Source organism: Branchiostoma lanceolatum, chromosome 2 (assembly GCF_035083965.1).
Source record: "Branchiostoma lanceolatum isolate klBraLanc5 chromosome 2, klBraLanc5.hap2, whole genome shotgun sequence".
Lineage (NCBI taxonomy): Eukaryota > Metazoa > Chordata > Leptocardii > Amphioxiformes > Branchiostomatidae > Branchiostoma > Branchiostoma lanceolatum.
Window position 1 is genome coordinate 37,658,838 of NC_089723.1, and position 22,455 is coordinate 37,681,292.

Sequence of the window (22,455 nt, forward strand, 5' to 3'; positions counted from 1 at the left end):
TACTGTCTGGATGTCTAACCTTCATCAAGATATTCGGTTAACATTGCATTCTCTTGAGTTTGAGTAGCTTGCACAGTTCTATACGCCAAAGCATGGAACTTTGCATCTACTTTCTAACTGCATTTCAGGCAGGTCACTGGTAGAGGTTTCCAATCGCCTTATGGATGTTCTTTGTGCATACACATACCATATTCTGTATCTGTATAGCCGGTATAACTGCCATTCGGCGTAACACACCAGCTTCGCAGGCACGCGGCGAGGAAGCAGCTAGTTATATAAGTCTGAACGGCCTGTCACATCTAACTTTTGCATATCTGACTGCAACCGTTCTTTAAAGCTATTCAGTGAATATGTTCCTACAGTATTTGATGACAACGAGTTTCATTCTTCTATGGTTATCGGGAAATACGAATTTTTGATCAAGCTTTGGTTGATAACTCTGGTACTTAAAGGCATGACTATTTCTTGTCCTTTTCTTAGCTGTACGTCCACAACGCATTACTCCTAGCAGTAATGCATTGTGGACGTACAGCTCATAAAAGAAGCATCTTGTGTATGATTCTGTGCATCAGACCTGCAAACCAGCCCTGAATACACTGAAAATCGCATCAGAGCGTTTGGGGACCTCAGACGCAGCCAGCGTCCTTATCCAGTTATGTGATGTTGTCATCAAAGCTTGTGGAGAAAGGTCATTGGAAGAAGAGGTTCGTTTTTGTCGGTCAATAAATGAATGAAGACCTAATCTCGCTTGTTAGTAATGGTGTAAAATGTAAATATAGGTAGAAATGAGTAGCTCGAACCTTACAAGTCTTTAGCGTTGCCTTTTGCGCTTGTCACTTTGCGTTAGTCGACACTGGGAAGTCAGTATTTGATCGAGTGAATGTTTGATGTTGAATGTTTAAGAAATATTTCAGTCAATCCGAGAAAATAGGTTTAGCTCATGTGTTTGTGAAGCAAAATGCTACCTCGGTTGTCATAAACAAATATCGTTCTTTTTCCAACCCGACCGTTTCCATCTTATGTGTTTGTACGGTAAAGCCATTTGTCATATATGAACATCGTTTTCTTCAACCATGCTTCTTGCATCTGAAGCCTTCCTTCTTTACCGTTCTGGACAACCTGAACGACGCACTTGCGAGAAAAGAAGTGACGACGCAAGACGTGATGCGCATCAGCACAGGTAAGATGATATCGAGGTCCAAGATGCAGGCTTGATTTAGCCACGGGACTTATACACAGTTGTGGCACATATCGGCCTTAGTGTGTATGTTATTGTTTCGACGGTAGAGATCTCCATTGCGTAGTTTTGTGTCAGTTACGGTTGCGACTGGATACAATGCGACTGCAGTGCATGCGAAGTGTGAGCCTTTAATCAGGAGACTGAACAAGAACAATAGAACAAGATTGCTGCCCGACTGCCTCGTGACATGTAACCCACTACGTATAGGGGTCACGTGATCTATTCTAAATATAACCAGAACCTAGGTGTGGCATTCAAATAAAGAAAAACAGTCTGAGACCTTTTAGCCTCCACTCTTGTATGCAGTCCTGAACCCATGTACACTAACCAGGTTTGGTTGTTATTCAGATATGTTACGCTCCGTTGGACGCCTCTTCCATGAAGCGCTTCATCAGGCAGACGATTATTCTTCCATGGATGACGAGTTTTTGTCACCTGAAGAGCAAGCAGATCAGGCGCAACAGGAAAAGGAAGAAAGTGACCAGAACGTACAGCTAATTTCTTATTTGTTTGCTATTGTGTTTTACCTACCATTATGGGGAAATGAAAAAATGGATACCTTGTTTTGGGCGTGTCTGTCTGGGTGTCAGTGTTTCCAGATTTTTGTAGACAGCATAAATCAAGAACCTCTGGATGGATTACGATGATATTTGGTATTTGGGTAAGTGTTGGAAAGACGTAGGTATTTATGGCCCCCTGGTAAGTGACCTTGGTACTTCAGCAGAACTTCAATTTTTTTTTACCTAAGGCCTTGCTTTTTGGGTGGCAGATAGCTTGTGATGTAAGGAAGAAGAGGTGTAGGTTTTGGCCCCCTAGCATCTTGTCTATGCGATGTTATATATACATGTAGATATCGTTGTATCTTTGTGTATCTTTTGATATCATAATCTGAATTGTCCGGATTAATAGACATGGTAATCTTCATTATCTATGTCTATGTCAATGCCAAAACTGTGATACAATTGCCAGAAACGAGTGGTTGTTGCACGAGGACGTAAGGTGCTAGACGACATGGCGGAACGTCTGAGAAGAGAGTTGACACCAGATGGCCGAGGGATACGCATAGATTCCGACGGCCTTAGTCTGCGAGTACAGAGAATCCGTGGAAAGGATCTTGCAACTCTTCGGCTAGAAGGCGCAGGTGTGAACGTGGCCTTTCCGTCTGCTGAGAAACTGTTTGAAGGGTTCGTGCCCAAGTATGTTGACGCCAAGGTATTTATTACCTTCTTACGACATTGAGCACATTCCACGTTGGTCGAATGTCCTGTGGGTGTAACATAATTGGTATCGAATTGTGGAATGGATATATATCAAGGTATCTAGTAGATAGATCACTAGATAGATACAAGGATAGATACATGTAGATAGATAGATAGCTTGGTAGTAGAGAATGATAGAAGGCTTTGTGGTTTATAGTTATGTCCGTAAATTTAAATGATTTATCAAGGGTGATTTTCCATCGTATTCAATAAACTGTTGACCATTCCTGATCCTTCATATCGTCCGTGAATGATAAGTTGACGGTTTCCTGATATGTTCATATCGAATTTATTTCACTCTTCCTATCCAGCTAATGAGTTACCATGACAACCCTTTCACCTGGGGAAACAACTCAAACGTCATCAACTCCGGTGTCCACGACATCTCTTTGGTACCATCGAGCATGTCCGTTGGGGACATACGGGACGCAGAAGATGACATCCTGATCGCCATCGCCACCAATGAAGATTACCCTTCTAACGGACTGGTACATGGAGTAGATTCCATCGGCAATGGGAGCGTGGTGCACCATGTGTTCAACATTTCAGACGAAGATGACGCTTTCGTGGTACAAGTTACCGCACTGAACAGGAGTTCCAGAATATCCGTGTACGGGAGAAGAGGTGGCTTGGCCCATAGTAAAAACTGTGAAGTATGTTTGACCTGGCGGGACTGGAAACCGACTGTCTCTCGTCACGGCGCTCCCGAGTCTCAGTCTGTCATGATCTTTGTGTCTGGAAAAAATCATACCGGAAAATACTCGGTCGGAGTAGAAATTGCTGGTGAGAATAACCCTCTTTTTGTACAACGTGAATAAAGAATAGATGTACTGTGGGATACTGGTAAGATGAGATGAAACTAGTGACCAATAGGATGACAGAGCGATTATGAATAAGGGAAGGGTAGGGTGAAGCACATTGATTTATAACGAGTGTGGGCGGCGTCAGTTTTGCCTATTTCAAGTTCTGTGTCATTTTAGTTTTGGTACTGTATGCAAAGTCACAAAAAGAGAAAACTCGAGCATGCAAAGAGTGAGATTCCCCCTCTCTCTGTCTCTCTCTCTTTCCTGTTTCTCTCCCTCCCCTCCCTCTCTTTCTATCTTTCCATCACAATATGATTATGTAGACATGATCTTTATGCCATTCACGTTTCATCCTTTGATTAGGTGTGGACGATGTCTATGAAGATGCAGTCGAAGACGGCGTACTTGTTGTGGACCCCGCTGATCAGTCCCGCTTGAACGGGACCCAGTTCTACAGCCTGAGGGTTGTTCGTCTCAGCTGTCGTTATTGGGCGGAGGACGCAGAGACATGGCTACCCAATGGATGTAGAGTAGGTTCTGATCTATTGGCCACGGTCATTTGTGTGAATGTGGTTGATACCCCTTCGTCGGTCATCGGTTTGGATGATGTTACATTTTAGTAGCAAAATGTGGACACCTTTCTATTTTTTTGCCACGCTTCCCTATACTTACTACTGTTGAGCTAACTGGGCAACCGTAACATTTATTCTTATTTTAACATGAATGGTTTTCCGATCTAAAAGAATATAGGACGCAAACACTTGTGTATCACAAAGAGTCAGTTTTATTTCATTACATCTATGTGACAGTGACGTGCTCTGAGTAATCTGGGCTATCTGGCCCTCGGTTATGCTAGGGTCACTTTTCCAACCCGGGGCCCGGCCGGGCAGCTTGTGGGAACGAGAACTATGACATAAAAGACAACAAAACACACAAAACTTTTGAAAAATTATTCCTTACAATACGTTATGTATATCCTTGATATGCGTTTTTTATTCTTTGTTTTCTCAAACAGCCCGGCCGGGCCCCGGCTTTGAAATGTGACCGAAGCATTATCAGGGCCCCAACTGGTCAACCATTTTGGTCGGGCTGGAACATCGTTTAACTTTACCATAACATCCATGTCGCCTAAACAGGTACACCCTACCTCCACAATCACTGAGACTGTCTGCGCCTGCAATCACATGACAGCATTCGGGGCTGGCTTCGTCACCGCACCAAACACGATCGACCTAACCACCGTGTTTGACAAGTTTGCTGACATAGGGAACAACGCAGGGGTCCTCGCTACAGTCCTGACGACTTTGGCCTTGTACTTGATCGCGGTCGTGTATCTAAGGAAAGTTGACAAAGCAGATATGAAGAAGGTAACGTTATGTAAAAAGCACCATTACTCTCCCCTTTATGAAAACAGAATGAGATTGTACAAGGATTTCGTAACCGATTTTCTCACCTGGTCAGAGTAAACACGACCAAAAAGCTGCCAAAATGTCTGCTCTTCTGCTCCCAACATGAATGGTAAATAGTAGTGGGTTGATAAACATGTTAAGATTTGATGAAGAGTTTGCCATGTGCATACTTAAGCCAAAAACCCTTCGCATGATAGACATGCGTTAACCTGAGATTGGATCATGATTTGTTTTCGCAGTTGATTGTCCATGGCCTACCCGACAATCGGTCCACGGACACCTACTATTACAAGATGACAGTATACACCAGTTACGGCAGAGGGTCTCAAACAAAGTCTAACGTGGCCTTTTCATTGCTTGGAGAGGGAGGGACTACTGGAGTTAGGGTGTTCAAGCAAGATCCAGTGGTAAAGATTCTGCTTGACGTTGATAAACGTCGTTAAGTTTTTTATTGGTTGAATCCAGATTAGGACATATTTGTTGGATGACATGACTGGAAACGACACTTTTGCCTAGTTATTGACCAATCAGGGAATGATTGTGACTGACACAGACAAGAGTTCGGTGTAATATAACCAGCTGCTGACGCGCTGCGTGCCTGCGAAGCTGGTGTGTTACGCCTAATGGTGGTTATACCGGCTAAATAGATACAGATACAGAAGAGTTATATTGCCAGATCAGATATTACAGCACATTAAAGACCATCAGAAGATTGTTATGGACTTTTCAACATAGTTTTCTACGGCACACAAACCTATTCTTATCATCTACCTGTCCAGTACTCTCTTATTCAATCTGGTAGAGATCAAATGAAGTTTTATACATTTATTTACCAACCTGATGGAACGTTTTACAGAGCCCACAGGTAGCCTCCATAGCAGGTTCTGAACCGGCCTTTTGGGGGGCCATTCTACCGGCAAAATGGCCAGGGGGTGGCTGATGGTTACGGGGTGGCTGCAAAAGGTGTATCATTTAGCCCCCAAAAAGGCCGGTTCAGAGCCTGCTATATATGGAGGCTAGCCCACAGGCTTATTTAAAATCAACCCACAATATGTGTACCATTATCCTCCTTAGACCTTTCAGGCTGGAGGAGTGGACGTCTTCTTGCTGGCTGTTCAGGGATGTCTGGGTGACCTTCATCGGCTTCAGATCTGGCACGACAACCAGGGGGGCGACGACAGGGCGTGGAAGTTGGATAAAGTCATCGTGCGAGATCTGCAATCAGGAGAAACGTCCGTACAATAGAGCTATGATCCATTTAACCACGCACAATGCCAATTAAGATTGCAGAATGCATTATTTGCACGTACAGATTTGATGGAAATGATACATGTCTACATGTAAATTATTAACCCAGTCCAAATAAAGTTGTACAGGTCAAACCGGTACAAGTAACCACCTCTACAAAATGGCCACCTGGCCAATGTGACAGCTTTTGTGGTCCCATAGATATTTTTCCCATTGACACAAGCATTAAGAATCCTGTCTGTAGTGACCACCTGTCCACATAGACCAGATTTCTTCGGTCCCCTGAGTTGTCTTCTTATGCAGGTTTGATGACACCATGAACTAGAGCTTTCTTTATTTTGTTCAACAGAAACAGCTTCCTGTGTAACCAGTGGCTGTCACTTGACCATGGGGACGGCAAGATCAACCGAATTCTTTCCGCTTCAACAGAGCAAGATTTGTCATCCGTCGATCTCTTCACCACAAAGGCCGCTGGCGCCTTTAGAAATGAGCACATCTGGCTATCAACAATATTCTGCCCCATTGGAAGTCAGTTTAGCAGGGTCCAACGCCTTTCCTGTGGGCTGTGCATCATTTACACCACCATGATTGCCAACGCCATGTGGTACAAGACAGAGGACACCTTGGAGCAGACGAACGTGGTGAATCTTGGGATAGTTTCGTTCACGCTTCATGAGTTATACGTCAGCACGATGACGTCATTATGTGTCCTGCCCGTCAACGTGCTCCTCATACAGCTCTTCAACCGGTGCAAAGAAAAACAACAGCCGGCCAAGAATTCCGTGTACGTCGCGGAGAAAGAACACATCAGGTCATTGCTGGTGAAAAGACGGTCTTCTTCCCAGTTTCTTCCTCACAGATTTGTGTATGTGGCTTGGTCAATCCTGGTCCTAGCCAGTTGCGTATCGGCGTTTTTTACCATCCTGTACAGCTTAGAATGGGGACCTGAGAAGGCAAACAAATGGCTGAAGACATTCTTGATGTCTTTCGTGCAAGATGTCCTTGTAGTTCAGCCTGTGAAGGTAAGGGCTATCTGTTCATAAAAAGTGTTATCGTGTGGTCGTGTATGTGGTATCCTACAAACTCATTAGGCTCATTAGGAAAACTTGAAGGGAATTTCTTCATCATCACAAGGGAAGCAAACACTTATCTCAGTCGTTCGTTTGTTCGGTTGTTTAGACCCCTGTAGTGCATAGTGGCATATAGGGCAGCAACTTTCCTTACTGTTTTGCTGTTTCAGTTGCAGTGTATATTTTTTACAGGAACGGGTTGCTAGCTCTTCCCCGGCCCCTTTAATGTGCTCGAGGCACCTCATCGAACACGAACTAAATGTTATGCTTTTTTTGTCTGTTTGTCAAGGTCATTGTTCGACAATGCAAGCTTCATATGTATGTTACTCTACAGTGAATGGATTATGTTCATGGCGGACTTTGTCAGATCACATTTAAATGTACGTTACTGTCGTTTATACCGCAGATCCTGTTTCTCTCTGCTCTGGTGTCCTTTCTTTGCAAGAAAGTCGCGGTGTTGTCGACGCGCGAGGACTCCGTCAGACAACAGATTGACGTGGAGGATTCCAGCCAACCAGAAGGCGGTCTGTTCGCCTGGATATCTCGCCGTGCCGCTATGAGAGGTTTGCAGGACTTGTTCACGTAGTATCAGAATACGTAGGTGCAAAACCTGGCAGGCCAGGTGCTTATGTACGTTAATAAGAACAAGTATTATAATACAGTGCTAAACTTTCTTCCAACACTAAGGCATTCACGGATCAAATTTTCAACGACCACTGTCACCTTCTTCAGGATCAATAATGACCAATCACTGCCGAACGTAACAACTAGTATTATTTATACTGTTTATTCGTTCATCGACTCATGGCTCTACCCAATTGGTCTGCCTACGATTGGTGATTTTTTCGATGGACTGAATCTATTCATCATGTTGGTACATGTCACTGTGTAAAGAGTATGAAAGTTCATGATCATGTACTTAATCATCGCGTCGAAGGAATCAGACATCATTAATTTGTGTTCTGGCAAATAGCTAAACCAATTGCTTTCATCTATCAATTGGGCAGAGCAGTGCTTAATGGACTCATCTGCAACTGTAAGGTGTCTCAGGGTACCACCTTGAAAATTCACTTTAGCAGGAAAGTTAATATGAGTTGGTGAAATACATTCTGAAAAATTAAACTTCTCCAACTCAACAAAGGATATTTCGATTGGTCTTGATACGTGAGTTCTGTTCACGTGTGATGTCAGCAATCGGTCAAAGGTTGTAGGAAGTCGATATCACCCCCCGTCCCGGAAGTAGAAGTATTTATGCTACTTCTGTATCGCTTTTGAATTGAATGTTGGAAATGGATGACTCTGGTTCAAATCTATGTGTACATTTTATTTTCCAGTGGCGAAACTACAGATGCAGAAGGCGTTCTCTAAGCATCACCAAACGGATGAATCGCAGGAAGAGCAGAGGAAAAAGGAAGAGACCAGGAGAAACACAGACAACGTGATACAGGAGGTTGTCGGGTTCTTCCTGTTCGTGTTGGTCCTGCTGTTCGTGGCTAACGGCGGAACAAACATGTACTCTCACCACGCGTACACCACTGTAGCAGGCCTCTTCCAAGGGAAGTTTGATAAGGTCAGATCCTAAGTGCGATTCAAGGCACATGATTTTATGCATGCAATAGGAAATATTTGCATATATGTACGCGCTACAATACATGTGCATCAGCCACAAACACGCATGCACTATCACCCCCCCCCACACACACACACTCACACTCCCATGCACACACATACTTATAACACACACACATGCATACATACATGCAAACATACATTCACACACGCGCGTGCACACACACACACACACACACACACACACACACACACACACACACACACACACACACACAGCGTGGATTCTTTTCGGTGATAAAAGTCCGACTCTGCGTTCACAGATAAAAACGGCGGATGACTATTGGTCGTGGGCGCGCGATGCCCTGATTCCGGGCCTGTTCCAAGAGAAACATTACAACAGTGACAGGCTCATTTGGAGACGGACACTTTTTATCAGCGACACCACTTCTTACAGGATCGGGGCTGCACGCTACAAGCAGATACGGATCAAACCCAGTAAGATCCTTAGTGTTGTATTCTGCAAGAGCGTAAAAAAAATGCTGGATGCATGAGTGTTCCATTCCGTCATATGTATAAAGGCATGTTTATTGAACAAGTGTTGCCTGATGGTTTATCTCAAGGGTAAATTGAGAAACCAAAGTTGAATTTTGAAAAAGAAATCAAGCAGCGCTACAAAGCCCAACTTTTAGAAAGGTGGATTCATTACATTTGAGAGTCTCGTTTCTTACATCTTCATACTTTTTGTCTTTACAACGTATACAAGTATATAAATATGAAAATTCGCTATTTTCTTCCATCCACTCCGAGGACCCTGTGGCTTTAACCAGCGCTACCCCAGCCTGTTTTTGAACCAGGAATGCAACGTTGGGAACACCTTTTCAGACGAGGAAACGCGAAATTTTTCGCCCGGCTGGAGACCCCTCTCCTTCTCCAATTCGTCGGACGATTTCTCCAAGCATTCACCTTGGTCTTACCACCTCCCCGGCTCTGGCGGTGAACTTCCCGTGATTGGGGACATCGCCACGTACGACTCGGGTGGTTATGTAGCCGGAGTAGGTGGAGACAAAGACACCGCCCTCTCAGTTATCGCTGACCTGAATGAAGCTGACTGGATCGACCGTTATACACGCGCTGTGGTCGTCGAGTTCACGGTGTACAACGCGAATGTCAACTTCTTCAGCTCGGTGTCGTACACGGTGGAGTTCCTCAACATGGGAGGAGCGGTGCCGTCCCGATCTATTCGGACCTATCGCTTACACCGATTCGTGGGCACAGCTGGGTATATAATCCTGGCCATGCACGTCCTCTATGTGGCGTGTTTCCTGTACACGCTGCACAGGGAAGGAAAACTGATGAAGGAACAAGGGAAAAGGTACTGCCAACAGCCGTGGAACCTTCTCGAGATTGTCAACATTCTGCTTTCATTCAGCGCTATTGCAGTTTTTGCTGTAGACTACACAACGTCGAGGAACACTCTGGACAACCTACTTCATCACCACGGTAATAACGCATGGTTGTAACGTGTCAGCGATTTGCTGTAATATATGTGTGGCATTATACTTTAAAGGTTTATGTGTTTGTTTAAGTTTTTCATTAGATATGCAAAGTGTAGATGTGACAGGTCGGTTAGTGTATTATAGCTGTCGTGCCGCGTGTCTACAAAGCTGATGTGTTAGGCGGTCGTTACGACGTTAGACAGTGGCTTTTAGAAACGTTTCTGATGATTATAGTACAATTCACGGAGCAACTCTTTTTTTATTGTGTTCTCTTTTTTTAGAATCGTCAAAGTTCATCAGCTTCGATCAAGCTTCCTTCTGGAACCAGGTGTTCGTTTGGACGGTGGCCGCCGTCGCCTTCATCAGCATCTTCAAGTTTCTCCGCCTCCTGCGCTTCAATCCGCTCATGTGTGTGTTGATGACGTCACTAAGGCGGATGTTGCCGGAGGTTGCGGGCTTTGCCGTCTACTTCACCCTCCTGTTTCTGTCGTTTGTGCAGCTGGGGCACTTGGTGTTAGGACTGAAAATACAGGTATAGACGATTTATGCCGTTTTCTTTGGACGGGTATTTTCTACTACCGGTGGCAGTGTCCGTGTTTCGGTCCATTGTCGATGATGAAGATTGTAAAACACCAGATTGTAAAAGACACAGGATTAAGTTTGCACACAGCAGAACCTATGTCTTGGGACCTTGCAACATGAAGGAACTTTACTCTGGCCTGAGCACTTAAGCATGCGATCATGATCTAATGTAGGTACCGTATATGAAAAAGTTCCTGGTAACTGATCTATATTTTTTCCTGTATGGCGTCCACGAACGCATTGATTAGGCAAACAAAATAAACTAAAAAATGAAACAGTATATGAAACACGAAGTTAAACGAGTGACAGTGTCGTCGGAATCTAGTCTTCCACTAGGGGATCGATCAATAAAAAACGGCCACTTGAAGTGTGTTGAATAATGTTAATTTGTGCATTTGTTTCACAGGAATACTCTACGATAACCGCTTCAGGGAAGAGTCTCTTTCTCTGCGCCCTGGGGAGTTTCAATTTCGATGAAATCTTGAGCACCAGTAGAATCCTCGGGCCCATGTTCCTGTACGGCTATCTATGCATCATCTTCATCATCATCATCAACATCCTATTGGCCATCATTAACGATGCTCTTGTGGTCATGAGAGGGTACACGCCACCTCCCGAACATAGGGAGATTCTGGAAGAGTTGTGGAGGAGGGTTGCAAACTTCTTTGGCCTGACAAACTCTGAGATTCAGGGTAAGATGTCCATGTAATAACATAGTGCATCAGCTAGAGGGTACGACGCTCTGGCGCGTTCGTATCAGCCCATGCCCGTAGCCAGGGGGGGGTTCGGAAGACCCCCCCCCCATTGGCTTGAAGGTCCACTTTCACAGGCTTGAAGGTTCACTTTTTAATGTTCAAGATTTTTTCAAGGTAGACTTATTTATATTACCAGCAATGCCACAGAGGCTAGAATCCTAGAAAAAACTTTTGTGTCTGATTTTTCCTCTGAAATCCTAGAAAAAACACAGGAAATGCCTTTTCAGAAGGTTCAATTCTTAGAATTTGAAACGCTCGATGGTCCACTTTTAACGTCCAAGGTTTTATTTTTCAAGGTGGATCTATTTGTATCACCAGCGGAGCTGAAATCCTAGAAATAAACTACTGCTAATTTTGTCTCTGTTTAGTTTCTTTGAAATCCTCTCAAAAACACAGGAAATGCCATATCAGACGGTTAAAATTTTGACATTTCCCGGGGGGGGGGGATACCCCCGGACCCCCCTAGGAAGCTCGCGCCTGCGGCGCTCGTCTCGAGCCTACGGCGCTCGCTGGTCCCTCAAACATTAAAAAGACCCCCCCCCCCTTCAAAATCCTGGCTACGGGCATGCAGCCGAAATACATTTCGTATGCATTTATGTCGTACTTGCATGGGGCTTATTAAGTTCGATACGGGTGTCCCGGACCGGTCTGCATCTTACGGTATTGCACGGGGCTCTACCTGTATCCCTAGGGCTTTCAAAGAATAATTCGAACGCGCTTCACGTGCACCACATGCGCCTCTGTCGAAAATTCTAAAACCGGATTCGGACGTTAGAATCGGTGTCCTTACAATTATTTTTGTTTGAGGGCACGAACTTTTGTCAACTGGTACTTTGCATGGAAATGTGTATTTTCTCGGTTGGGTGACGTAAAAACAATACAACACGCGAACGGTAGGTAGCAGTACAAACCCTACTTGTGATATGACTGTTTATTTGTCTCATTCTGACGCGACGGTTTTGTTTTCCAGAGGATGACATGCTGGCATCGGAACGACTGGAGGATTGCTTGTCTCGACTGGACCTTCTTGCGCGGACAATGAAGGAGAGACACATCGCAGAGAATGTGATGCGAATGTACCGCCAGGCTTACGAATTACCTACAAAACAATGAGGTCTGCAATTGTAAACTAGAGCGCAATTCACACTCCGACCAATCGAATCACGAGAATCGCATTGAAACTCAGATTCGTATCAGCCATTTCCCAACAAATCGCTTTATAACTTGCGTTAACGACTACATCTGACCAAACAAACTCGCCAGTGAGATGCTGGAAGGTGTCAGCTTCCAAAAGACGTTTTCAGATTGACAATTTTGGCCCTTTGGAAGTGATTGAATCCGCCCGCGATTTAACTTCAAGTTTCTACTACTTTTCTCTAAACGTTAAATCGCGGGCGGATTCAATTACTTCCAAAGTGCCAAAGTGGCGAGTTTGTTTGGTCAGATGTAGTCGTTAACGCAAATTAGAAAGCGATTTGTCGGGAAATGACTGATACGAATCTGAGTTTCAATGCGATTCACGTGATTCGATTGGTCGGGGTGAATTCAGGCAACCGATGGTTACCTGCGAGGCTGTCGAATACATGATATTGTGTTGTATTGAAATAAACCAGCCACACAAGTCGTTGGTCGAAAAATGAAATTTAGTGGTTGAAATAATGAGATGTTTTACAGTAGCCTGAGGTCATGTTACCAATCATATGCTAAATCTAAAATTTGTTAGGGATAAAGGTTGTTTATATTTGTATTGGATCTGTCGCCAAGACTATTTGATTAGGGGTTGTGTGATAGAGTATATGATGTAAGGTAACGACTTGTACATTATGTCATGGTACCGAGGTTACATATCTTTTCGTTAGCTCAGAGCTATTAAGCAATACGCGACTTAAAGTTTGTAAATTTAGTCTCCGTTGTTTGTGTAATGATCACCAACACCTGTTTTTTTTTAAAATCATAGAGTCAATCATGTGTACAAGATTGCAAATTGTATACAACGAGTAGATGGTAAACAGCGTGTAAGGCAATTAAATAAATCTGAGGACTACTAGGCTCTGTCGTACTTTGTTGCATATCGGTTCCATTACCCTTGTCAAGCGCATCCATTGCATTTTAATAACATCGCATCGGAACCATCATTGCACATGCGCAACATGTTCCAATTTTTACAATACCTCTAAACCTAAGCAGAAAAACATCCACCAGTTTTCCAAAGTGATAGGAAGGTCGTTGCCCAGCACCAACCGGGTGACCACGCCCCGTTGCTTAGCACCAGCCGGGTGACCACGCCCCTCCCCAGTTCTTGGGGTTGGATTTGGGGTCGGGTAGTGGGTTGATGGCCGGCACCAGGGACCCCCTGTACTGCTCCAGCTTGGCCTGCATCTCCTTCAGCTTGTCCGGCATGGTGTCAGCTAGGTTGTGGTGCTCTGTGGGATCGTCTGCAGAAGAGACAGTCGAAACATTATTATGGAAAATCCGTACTGCAATAAGACAATTCACTGTTTGAAATACCGCACTTGCAGTATGATTCACGTCAAGGTTGAAGGTCCCTAAGACATAGCCTGACAAAATCGCGCTCCTGGCCGGCGGCCCGACGGTTAACGCCCCTTAGAGAAGAGGGTCATTAACCCCAGCCAGCAAGAGATTGTGTAAACACGGGCTATACCTAAGACATAAACACATCTTAGGCCATGGTCGGCTTTGTGTAATAGAGGCTTAAGACGCGCTTTTCCCATATCCGTAAAGGCAACCTAAGCAATATTAGGGCGTTGAAAGTCCTATTTTCAAAATCAATTTTCTAGTGATTTCTATCCATAGTAAGTTTGAATAACACTATCCCATTGCAAAGCGACCATCATGGAGCAAACATGCGATGTCGTTGTGTGATGGGAACTCATTGATCTGAGCACTTGGAGGCCAGGCCATTATTTCAACTCTTACGAACATGCATTATTTGACCGATTAGTCCCGAACGCTTCCGGACAAATAATCACGTGGTCATGTCTCAATGTACTCGGATATTGTGACCAATGTGACGCCATGCGACCGGAAGTTACCGAAAATTGTCGACAGAAAATGGTTACGGCTGGATTCTGGGTTGATTTTTGGGTGGCACCAATAAATAAGATACCCCTTCTGCGACTTGTTGCTGTACTCTTTATAAACGCCCAAAGCATGAAATAATGATGCCAATGTGCTGATATGAGGAAGTAAATGTCAATTTCATATAGATTGCCTCATCCAGAATATTTCCAGTTTTACCCCCCTGAAATCGCTTAGGGCACCTTTGAGGTTGAAGAGCCAGGTGCCGGTTGTGGGGTCCCCGCTGTCAAGCTGGCTGTCTGTCAGGTTGTCCGGACGGATCCACCCGTCAGGCCTCCCAGCTGTCCCCTCGATCAGCTTGTAATCACCAACTCTGATGCACAAGACACAAGTCATAGCAGTCGCTGGGCATTAATCTGTGTATTCTACATGCCAGGTTACCATCCATTCTTGTACGTAAACGGGTGTCTTCTTATTCTGTAATGTAGGAACTGCATTCGTGCTTGTAGGACTGTCCTCCATGAATAACTTTAAATTCTTACCCATCATCTAGTGTCATCGTTTCCGAATGTTGCAATTGTTGAATATTGAATATAGAAAGAACAATACATTGTTGGGCACGCGAATTGATGAAAAATTGGTTTGATATACGTAATAAAAGTTCGATCTGCTTGACGTCGTCAATGCTGCATACAGACTCGGTACGAATATATACATGTGCAGACTTAGGGGTACGGTTAGGGTTTAGGGTCAGGCTTTCGGGTTAGGGTTATGAGTTATAGTTTTGGGTCATATAACTGAAGTTTTACCTGATGGCTCCCTGTTTAGTTGGGAAGACGTCGTCAATGTTGTAGACAAACTCGGTACGCGGGGAGGGCTGTCCGGACAGGATGGTGTCCAGCTGGCTCACCCCGTCCATAGCGGCATCTGCAATCACAGAGAATCAGGAATAGACTTGAAGTGAAGTATCAACAATTAGTCATACTTTACATGTTACATGAACAATATGGAATAAACTGGGAAAACTGAAAACTAGCTATAGCCATTATCAAGATGACTAGTCTTTAGTGCAAGCTGATGATGAGCAGTGCCTTACAGTGCCTTAATAGAGAGTATCATGTCAGAGTCCTTCTGACATACCAAAAGTAGAAATCTGCCTTAATGTCAATTTTGTCAATTAGCCCCTTGTTATGGCCACCGACCAGAAGATTAGCACTGTGTGGCAGTTTATCTTTCTCAGCCTGATAAATGAATTTGACATGTGAAACGAAGTACAAAGGAAAATAGCCATACTGAAAGGCTCGTTAAAACATGACATGTAATGTCAAAAGTAACAGTCTACAACTCGACACCTACCCGCCGTACCACCTGCAGCTGCCAGGATTGTTGGGAACCAGTCCACAGCGTGGATCATCCTAAAAAAATCATTGTTACAAATCATTCCCCTTTCACAAAAAAGACATCGTCGGTTCAAGCCAATAAGACAACGCCTTATTTCTGAACAGGATTCTAAAATCACAGAAACAGGCACACACTGTTTGATCATTTGCATTGATACACATGTATGTTATCAGTGTAATTCAGTTTCAGACACAAAATCATATACAATTTCGCCGTACAATGTCTTCTCTGTGTAAATATACTAGTATCTTATTATCACATTTGGACCTACTCATTGTTGGTGTAGCCTGTTTTCTGCAGCATCTTGCCGTGCGCGAAGGCCACACCTCTGGTGCCCCCCTCCCACAGGGTCACCTTCCCGCCACGGAGCGGGTAGTTGTTGCCACTGGCAACGATCCAACCGCCATTCTGGGGGAAATTCATACTTTTACAACTTCTTAGATCTTTATTACCAGCACAAAATAATCAAGAGTGCAATGTATGCAGAAGCATATACGGTTGCGGTTTGTGTGATGATATTTCTCTTCTTGGTGGAGAATCAAAATCCAACCGGAATCAAGATGGCGCCGCTATGACGTCAAAATCCAACATGGCGGCGACCATGGACGTCGACAAAAGCAGTATTGGCTTTCGCCATCCCAAACTTGTAAATAACATATCGTAGATTACAATATCGATACTTAACAGATAGCCTGGTAGAAGTTACTATAAAGCGTATTACGTCAGTTGTGAAGATCACAAGGGTGTTGTCCCACAGTCCGGCAGTCTTCATCGCCTTGGTAACGTTACCGATAGCCTCATCCAAGGCGCTCACCATACCTGTAAACCACCAATCGGGCATAGATGAAGGTTGGACATCCAGGTAATATGACATATTTTTCTAACTACGATTTAATCCACTTTGATCAATAGATGAGTTGAAATTTAGGACTTATAAATGGGAGGCCACACTGACACATCCCTAGCATCCAGATCGATCGCAATCAGTGATTTCGCAAGGTCGCAGTCCCTACCCTGACATGTATATCGTGTTTAGATAATTTTTCTCTATTGTGTCACTCACATCGGAGCAATGAAAGTTTACCATGCTGAACTTACCGAGAAGTTTTCTCCTGTTTTCATTCTGAACGTTCATGTAGATGTTTTCGAACCGTTTGGGAACCTGCAAAAGAGCGGTAACCTCACATTGAATTCTTGAAAGACACATTTTTCTCCCTTCTTGGTACCTTTCTCAACATCAATGTGTAGTTCAGTGTAATAAACACAGAAAAGAAATATATTTCATTGCGTCGTTGATGAATAAGTTATGGTTATCACATTAATGTAAAGTTTCCGTCAGAGTGTCAGAGCCCACTAAAGTAGGACGATGATACTCGGAGGTACTCGGCTTGAATCATTATGATAGTATTAGTATAGTAGGGATAGAGGTGTTACGAGGATAACCACTAGGGCTACATGAATTTCTAGAAAGCTGTTTCTTTGAAACCTTCCGAAATAAGATCCGTGCGAAACTCAGTCCTCACCTCTATATGAACGCTTAGGACAAATGATGTTGGACAAGGCGATTTGGAGTGATGTATGTACTTATTTAGTCCCGGCCGATGGCCGATAGATGATGATGAGTCCTCACCTCTAAAGGTTCGTGCACGTTCTGGAAGGGCAGGTACAGGAACAGCGGCGTGTCTGCGGGGTGCTTCTCAATGATGTCAACCATCCGGTCGGCGAAGAAGTACTGCAAGGAAAGGCGATCTGTTTGTTTCATCTACTATATGTAACTGTACATGTACAGGCTCAAAGGCAACTCCTGGGTTACTTAAACCCAACCGTTGAGAACTGGGTAAGATAGATGAGATAGAAGGAGTAAAGTATGTGGGCTTCTTCTCAATGTCAACCATCCGGTCGACGTCCGCGAAGAAGTACTGCAAGGAATAGCTATTTGTTTATTTTATGTTCTGTAGATAACTGCACATGTACAGGCTCAAGGGAAGCTAGAAGCTGAGGGTTGCTTAAACCCAACTGATGAGATGTGGGTGAGATAGATGATAAAGACGGGTTTAAGTCCGCGGGGTGCTTCTCAATAACATCAAGCATCCGGTCGGCAAAGAAATACTGCAAGGAAGAATAATAATATCAGGTGTATTTGCAGCCAGTGCCACAGGCAGGTACCCAATGTGTAGGGTAATGAGGCTGTTTAACGTGTTCGAGGCACCTCCTCGAGCACGGGACCCCCGTTTTACGTCCCTCCCGGAAGACGATGCTTTTAATTTTTCTACTTCGATAAGGTCATCGGTGAACAATGCTCAAAATTGACTGAAGTTACTGCAACCTAACTGAGAGCAAAGTGAGATAGATGAGAGAGAAGGGGGTAAAGCCACTCAGGTGGTTCCAACAAGGTGACTTCAAGTGGTTCAAGTGGGCAATGCCCATCAGGAAATCAATCACGAGAAAATTTCTGAGAGATACAGTTCTATAGGCGGGCGTGCGTTTCTTAGTCCAAATGGAGTTCAATAATGATGAAGACAATTGAAGTTTTTAAAGGGAACAATATTTCCCTACAAAAGATGAGCATAAGGAGGAGGCTGAACATCATGAAGAGGAGTGTAAAGATAGGGACGTTTCACTCACAGTGCCGTACTGCCCGTTCTTTGTGTTGACGACTTCTTTGTCGTCTCTTAAGTCCAGTCCACCAGCTCAAAATATGGAAATAAAATGACAAATTGTCAGCGGATGTCAAAACCCACTTTGATTTTTCATGTATTTAATTTATTAAAGAAGGAACAAGCCAAGGATTAGTCTCGGGGTGTAGGCAGGAGAGTGCCTTTGGTCAAGGGTTTTGTAATGTTTTGTCAGACAAGCAGTCCCAAAGACCGAAAGCGATTAGTCCACTCGTTTAGCCTTTCATCCAGGCCCCATATTAAGGCATATCTTTAACACTGTCACTGTCTTTTGTTGCTTAATGTCGAATTTTGCTGGGTGGCCAGGTTTGACTCTTTGTTTGATTGTATGGTTAACAGAAGCTTCAAACAAACAAACAAACAAACAGATAATTTCAAAAGTCGTTACCGACGACATGAGTGTAGTAGTCCTCATCTGCATTGTAGTAGCCGTAGAAGGAGTCGAACCCGCGGTAGGTCGGCGTGTACTTCCAGTTGCAGAAGCCAAGATGCCACCTGCAACATGACAGAACAGAAGCGTCAAATACGTAACATGCAATAACCGCGTGCCCATGAAGCTGGTGTGTCGTGCCGATGCTTTGTCGTAGACTGGATACCAGACTGCTTCCAGGGCCTACACAGGCCAGCTCCCCTGCTCCATGACCTACAAAGGCCAGCTCATTGGCTTCAGAGCCAACATGCCCTCATGTTTATCCCAGACACGCCTGAGCGCATGCACTCATGTGTGTTCGGTGGTAACATTTTCTTCGGGGCATGTTGGCCCTTGAGCCGATGGCGTTTAACTCAGGGGGGCTGTAGCAAAATTTCCTTGGGGTATGTTGGACTTGGAACCAAGGAGCTTTCCTGTGTAGGCCATGGAAACAGTCTGGCTAGTCATGCTGCTATGTCTATGCTACAGATAATGAAACATACATTCAACAGCAGACTTACTTGCCCACCATGTGGGTGGCGTACCCCAACTCCTTCAGTTTTTCCGGCAGGAAGGTGAAGTTGGACGGGATGGCCTGCGCCTGCTGCGGAAAGAACACCAGGTGCTGCAAAACACAAACAAGAGTTCGAAGATCTCAAACCTCCGTGAAGCCGTGAAGCAGTTGATGAGCTTGTCTTGTGGTTAATTGATTATACAAATAAGGTTTCAGTTAACATTACATATGTCCATTGATAATTTCCAGGCAGTCTACGGTGAACGTGACTAGCATAAGGGAAATCAAGGGAAATATGTAACTCCCAGTGAACTGGGAGGCTTTTTATTGACCCATGACCTTGAATGTCTATCAGTTATCAATTCTGACAATACTGAACTTCACCTGTCATTTTAGCAACTCTGACCTTTACTTTCTGTTACTCTGCAATGAATGTGACATGCATATGAAAACAAATATTGCGGACACACGGATAGGCAAACATGCAGACAAACAAACAGACATAAACCAAATACATTTGGCTTGAAATTCGGTATGTGAACATTAATTTCCCAACCTGAGACCCCACGCGGTACGGGAAATACCCGGTCATGAAGGCAGTTCTTGACCTGCATATTACAAAAGAGAACATTAGTCTATCTGTCTAATATCTTAACAACGTTAGACTTTAACATTGATGCAGGGTAATCACGTAGTGGTTAGTAGCTAGTACCTAGTATAGTCTCTCTTTTATGTCACTACCAGTAGAGGATTATCCCTTGAACGGCGCGGTTACATTCGATTTTGATTGACAGATTTATTGGTCGATCGATTAAATAATCTGTCGATTGATTGATGGATGGATTGATGTATCCATTGATAGATAGATCGGTCGATTGATTAATACGTGGATTGATTATCGATTTATCGATAGATTCATCTATTTATTGATACTGACGGCGTGCAGACGTAGTTGACGTAAGACTGGTTGAGGATGACGCCTTCGTGGGCCAGCTGGTCCAGAACAGGAGTTTTGACGTCAGGGTTGTGCCAGCCTACGTCATTCCAACCTGGACGCACAGAAGAAATATGTGGGGAGTTTTGCATACTCTCCAAGCAGAGGAGTGGGTCCGGCTGGTTTTTGACGTGTTTTTAGGCGTTTTGTCGGGCTTTCTACTTTGTCATGTGGGTTGGTAAGATAAAAAAAACATGACAAAGTAGAAAGCCCAAAAAAAACGCCTAAAAAACGTCAAAAAGAAGCCGGAACCACTCCTTTGCTTGGAAAGCAAATTTTGCAGTAAAAGAAGGACATACGACAGAAATGGCCCATTTAACTTTCTCACCGGCACTGTTACTGGAGAATGTCGAAAGTAAATTCTATTTGAAACTGTTTGAATATCTCGAGAAAAAGACATCAATGTGACATTCCTCTTTTCGCCAGCACATAATACAACAGCAATTTTGAAAAAAAAAGTCTTTTATTGGTCAGCAATTACCCGTGCGATGGTAGCCTTTCTAGTGCTGGGTTTACAAGCACGTAATACACATGAGCAACAGATATATATTTGCTCCACTCTTGCACTTTGTGGAACTGTCGCAAGGGTCGGGGCGGCTGCCATTCGGCACCACCAGGTGAGCTCAATACGACCCTCCCCAGCAGCAATCGTTCTACCACTGTGCGTAAAGGCATCACATCTGCACGACTGTACATTGTTTGTCTAGTTTACTCCGAAGCGGTACACGCACGGAGTTAATATTTGTACAAACCAAAGTCCAAAACACCTTATGATAAGTCGACGATGTGTGGCCGTGGAGGGTCCCCCTCCCATTCACAAACACACGCTCGCTTACCCAGTGTGGCTACTTAAATGATTTACCTAAATCGTTCGTGACCAAAATCTTTAAATGTTCACGGTTTTCACGTTCATCTCTCCGTCACAAAGTTTCGTTTCCAATTTTTTTACAACTGAGCTGTTGAATGTGTCAGTCGCTTAAATATCTAAAACAACCTCATTTCCCGCGAAATCAAGTCTTCGCGAACGAAAATGAATTTACACTAATTTTGAATGTATTATCGTTTAATGTATTAAGTTGAAGTCGATCTGAGCTATTGAAAAGTGTGGCCACGTCCCTTCCACATTGCTCCTACATTACTACATTCCCGTCAGGTGTATTGGGATATTCTATAAGGATCTTCCTTTTATACCCGTCCTGATGTTTTCTGTGATATTTGTGTGGGACCCCTAGGGCCCCCTTTCGCTGGACGGAGTCAGCTGAGCGACCGTTCAAAGACCAAAATTGGATTTTGTGGCCCTTGATTCCATTACTTGCATCTGGAGTAAGATGCAAGATGATTGGAAATACAACAAAACAAGCGATCTGTCTAATCTTTTTTTAAACTCAATGGTTACAGCGAGGTCGCAGCCTCTGCCAGACCTATACCTCTATCTGCCCACATTTTCCTTACCTAGGTCGTCGGCAACGATGAAGAGTATGTGGGGCTTGGTGGCGTTCTCCCTTCCGGGTTGTGCGGACACCACGGCCAGGGCCCCGGCAAGGAACAGCAGCGCAACTCGCAACATGGATGTGGTAAGGACAGCCGAGTTAACTGAAGTCTAAACTGGTACCTGTCCTAACACCTACAGAAAAAGAGCACATGTAAAAGTGTCCAGAGTCCTGACCAATGTGACTGTCACGTGAATACGTAACGGTACACAATTTGAGGTGGATGTTCTCTCGGTTGTTGATCCTTAGTCGTCGTTACCGTTCATTGCTATTTCAAACCATACTGCAGTCCAGCAAGATATGTTAGAGTAAGGGAAATGGTAGGATATGCTAGTCAGCTAAATTATGAACGGGACACGTACCCTAAAATTTACAGACTAAAAGAAACTGTACCGATAACAGTGCCCAGACTAATGTTACTGTCACGTGAGTAAGTGAAATAAACGTTTTGAGGGTGATGTTCTCTCGGTCGTTGACCCATAGTGGTCCGTATCATCCA

At 44.1% G+C, this 22,455-nt stretch overlaps 3 protein-coding genes and 1 long non-coding RNA gene across 4 annotated transcripts; 3 read left to right on the forward strand and 1 right to left on the reverse strand.

The window, feature by feature from the left end:
* The first annotated feature begins 550 nt into the window (after window positions 1–550).
* LOC136426784 (uncharacterized) lies at window positions 551–1,721 on the forward strand. The gene is made up of 3 exons (XR_010754358.1): window positions 551–704; window positions 1,093–1,180; window positions 1,589–1,721. It is a non-coding gene; the product is annotated as an uncharacterized lncRNA (long non-coding RNA).
* Window positions 1,722–2,213: 492 nt separating this feature from the next.
* On the forward strand, window positions 2,214–10,121 carry LOC136427054 (polycystin-1-like protein 2). Its single transcript, XM_066415772.1, has 11 exons — window positions 2,214–2,452; window positions 2,811–3,282; window positions 3,666–3,832; window positions 4,439–4,669; window positions 4,951–5,118; window positions 5,786–5,943; window positions 6,309–6,981; window positions 7,436–7,592; window positions 8,364–8,599; window positions 8,922–9,096; window positions 9,409–10,121. Exons 1-11 carry the CDS (start codon window positions 2,252–2,254, stop codon window positions 10,119–10,121), a joined length of 3,351 nt encoding a protein of 1,116 aa, XP_066271869.1. The 5' UTR covers window positions 2,214–2,251.
* A 254-nt stretch (window positions 10,122–10,375) lies between these two features.
* Window positions 10,376–12,572, forward strand: LOC136428947 (polycystin-2-like protein 2). Its single transcript, XM_066418792.1, has 3 exons — window positions 10,376–10,629; window positions 11,086–11,371; window positions 12,405–12,572. The coding sequence occupies exons 1-3, from the start codon at window positions 10,504–10,506 to the stop codon at window positions 12,545–12,547; spliced, it is 555 nt and encodes a 184-aa protein (XP_066274889.1). The 5' UTR covers window positions 10,376–10,503; the 3' UTR covers window positions 12,548–12,572.
* Window positions 12,573–13,478: 906 nt separating this feature from the next.
* LOC136428946 (arylsulfatase B-like) lies at window positions 13,479–22,106 on the reverse strand. Its single transcript, XM_066418791.1, has 14 exons — window positions 21,919–22,106; window positions 20,410–20,521; window positions 20,029–20,080; window positions 19,480–19,583; window positions 18,938–19,044; window positions 18,500–18,564; window positions 17,505–17,606; window positions 16,973–17,036; window positions 16,596–16,693; window positions 16,146–16,282; window positions 15,830–15,888; window positions 15,283–15,400; window positions 14,716–14,846; window positions 13,479–13,869 (listed from the first exon to the last, which is right to left on the reverse strand). Exons 1-14 carry the CDS (start codon window positions 22,031–22,033, stop codon window positions 13,697–13,699), a joined length of 1,437 nt encoding a protein of 478 aa, XP_066274888.1. The 5' UTR covers window positions 22,034–22,106; the 3' UTR covers window positions 13,479–13,696.
* Window positions 22,107–22,455: the final 349 nt, after the last annotated feature.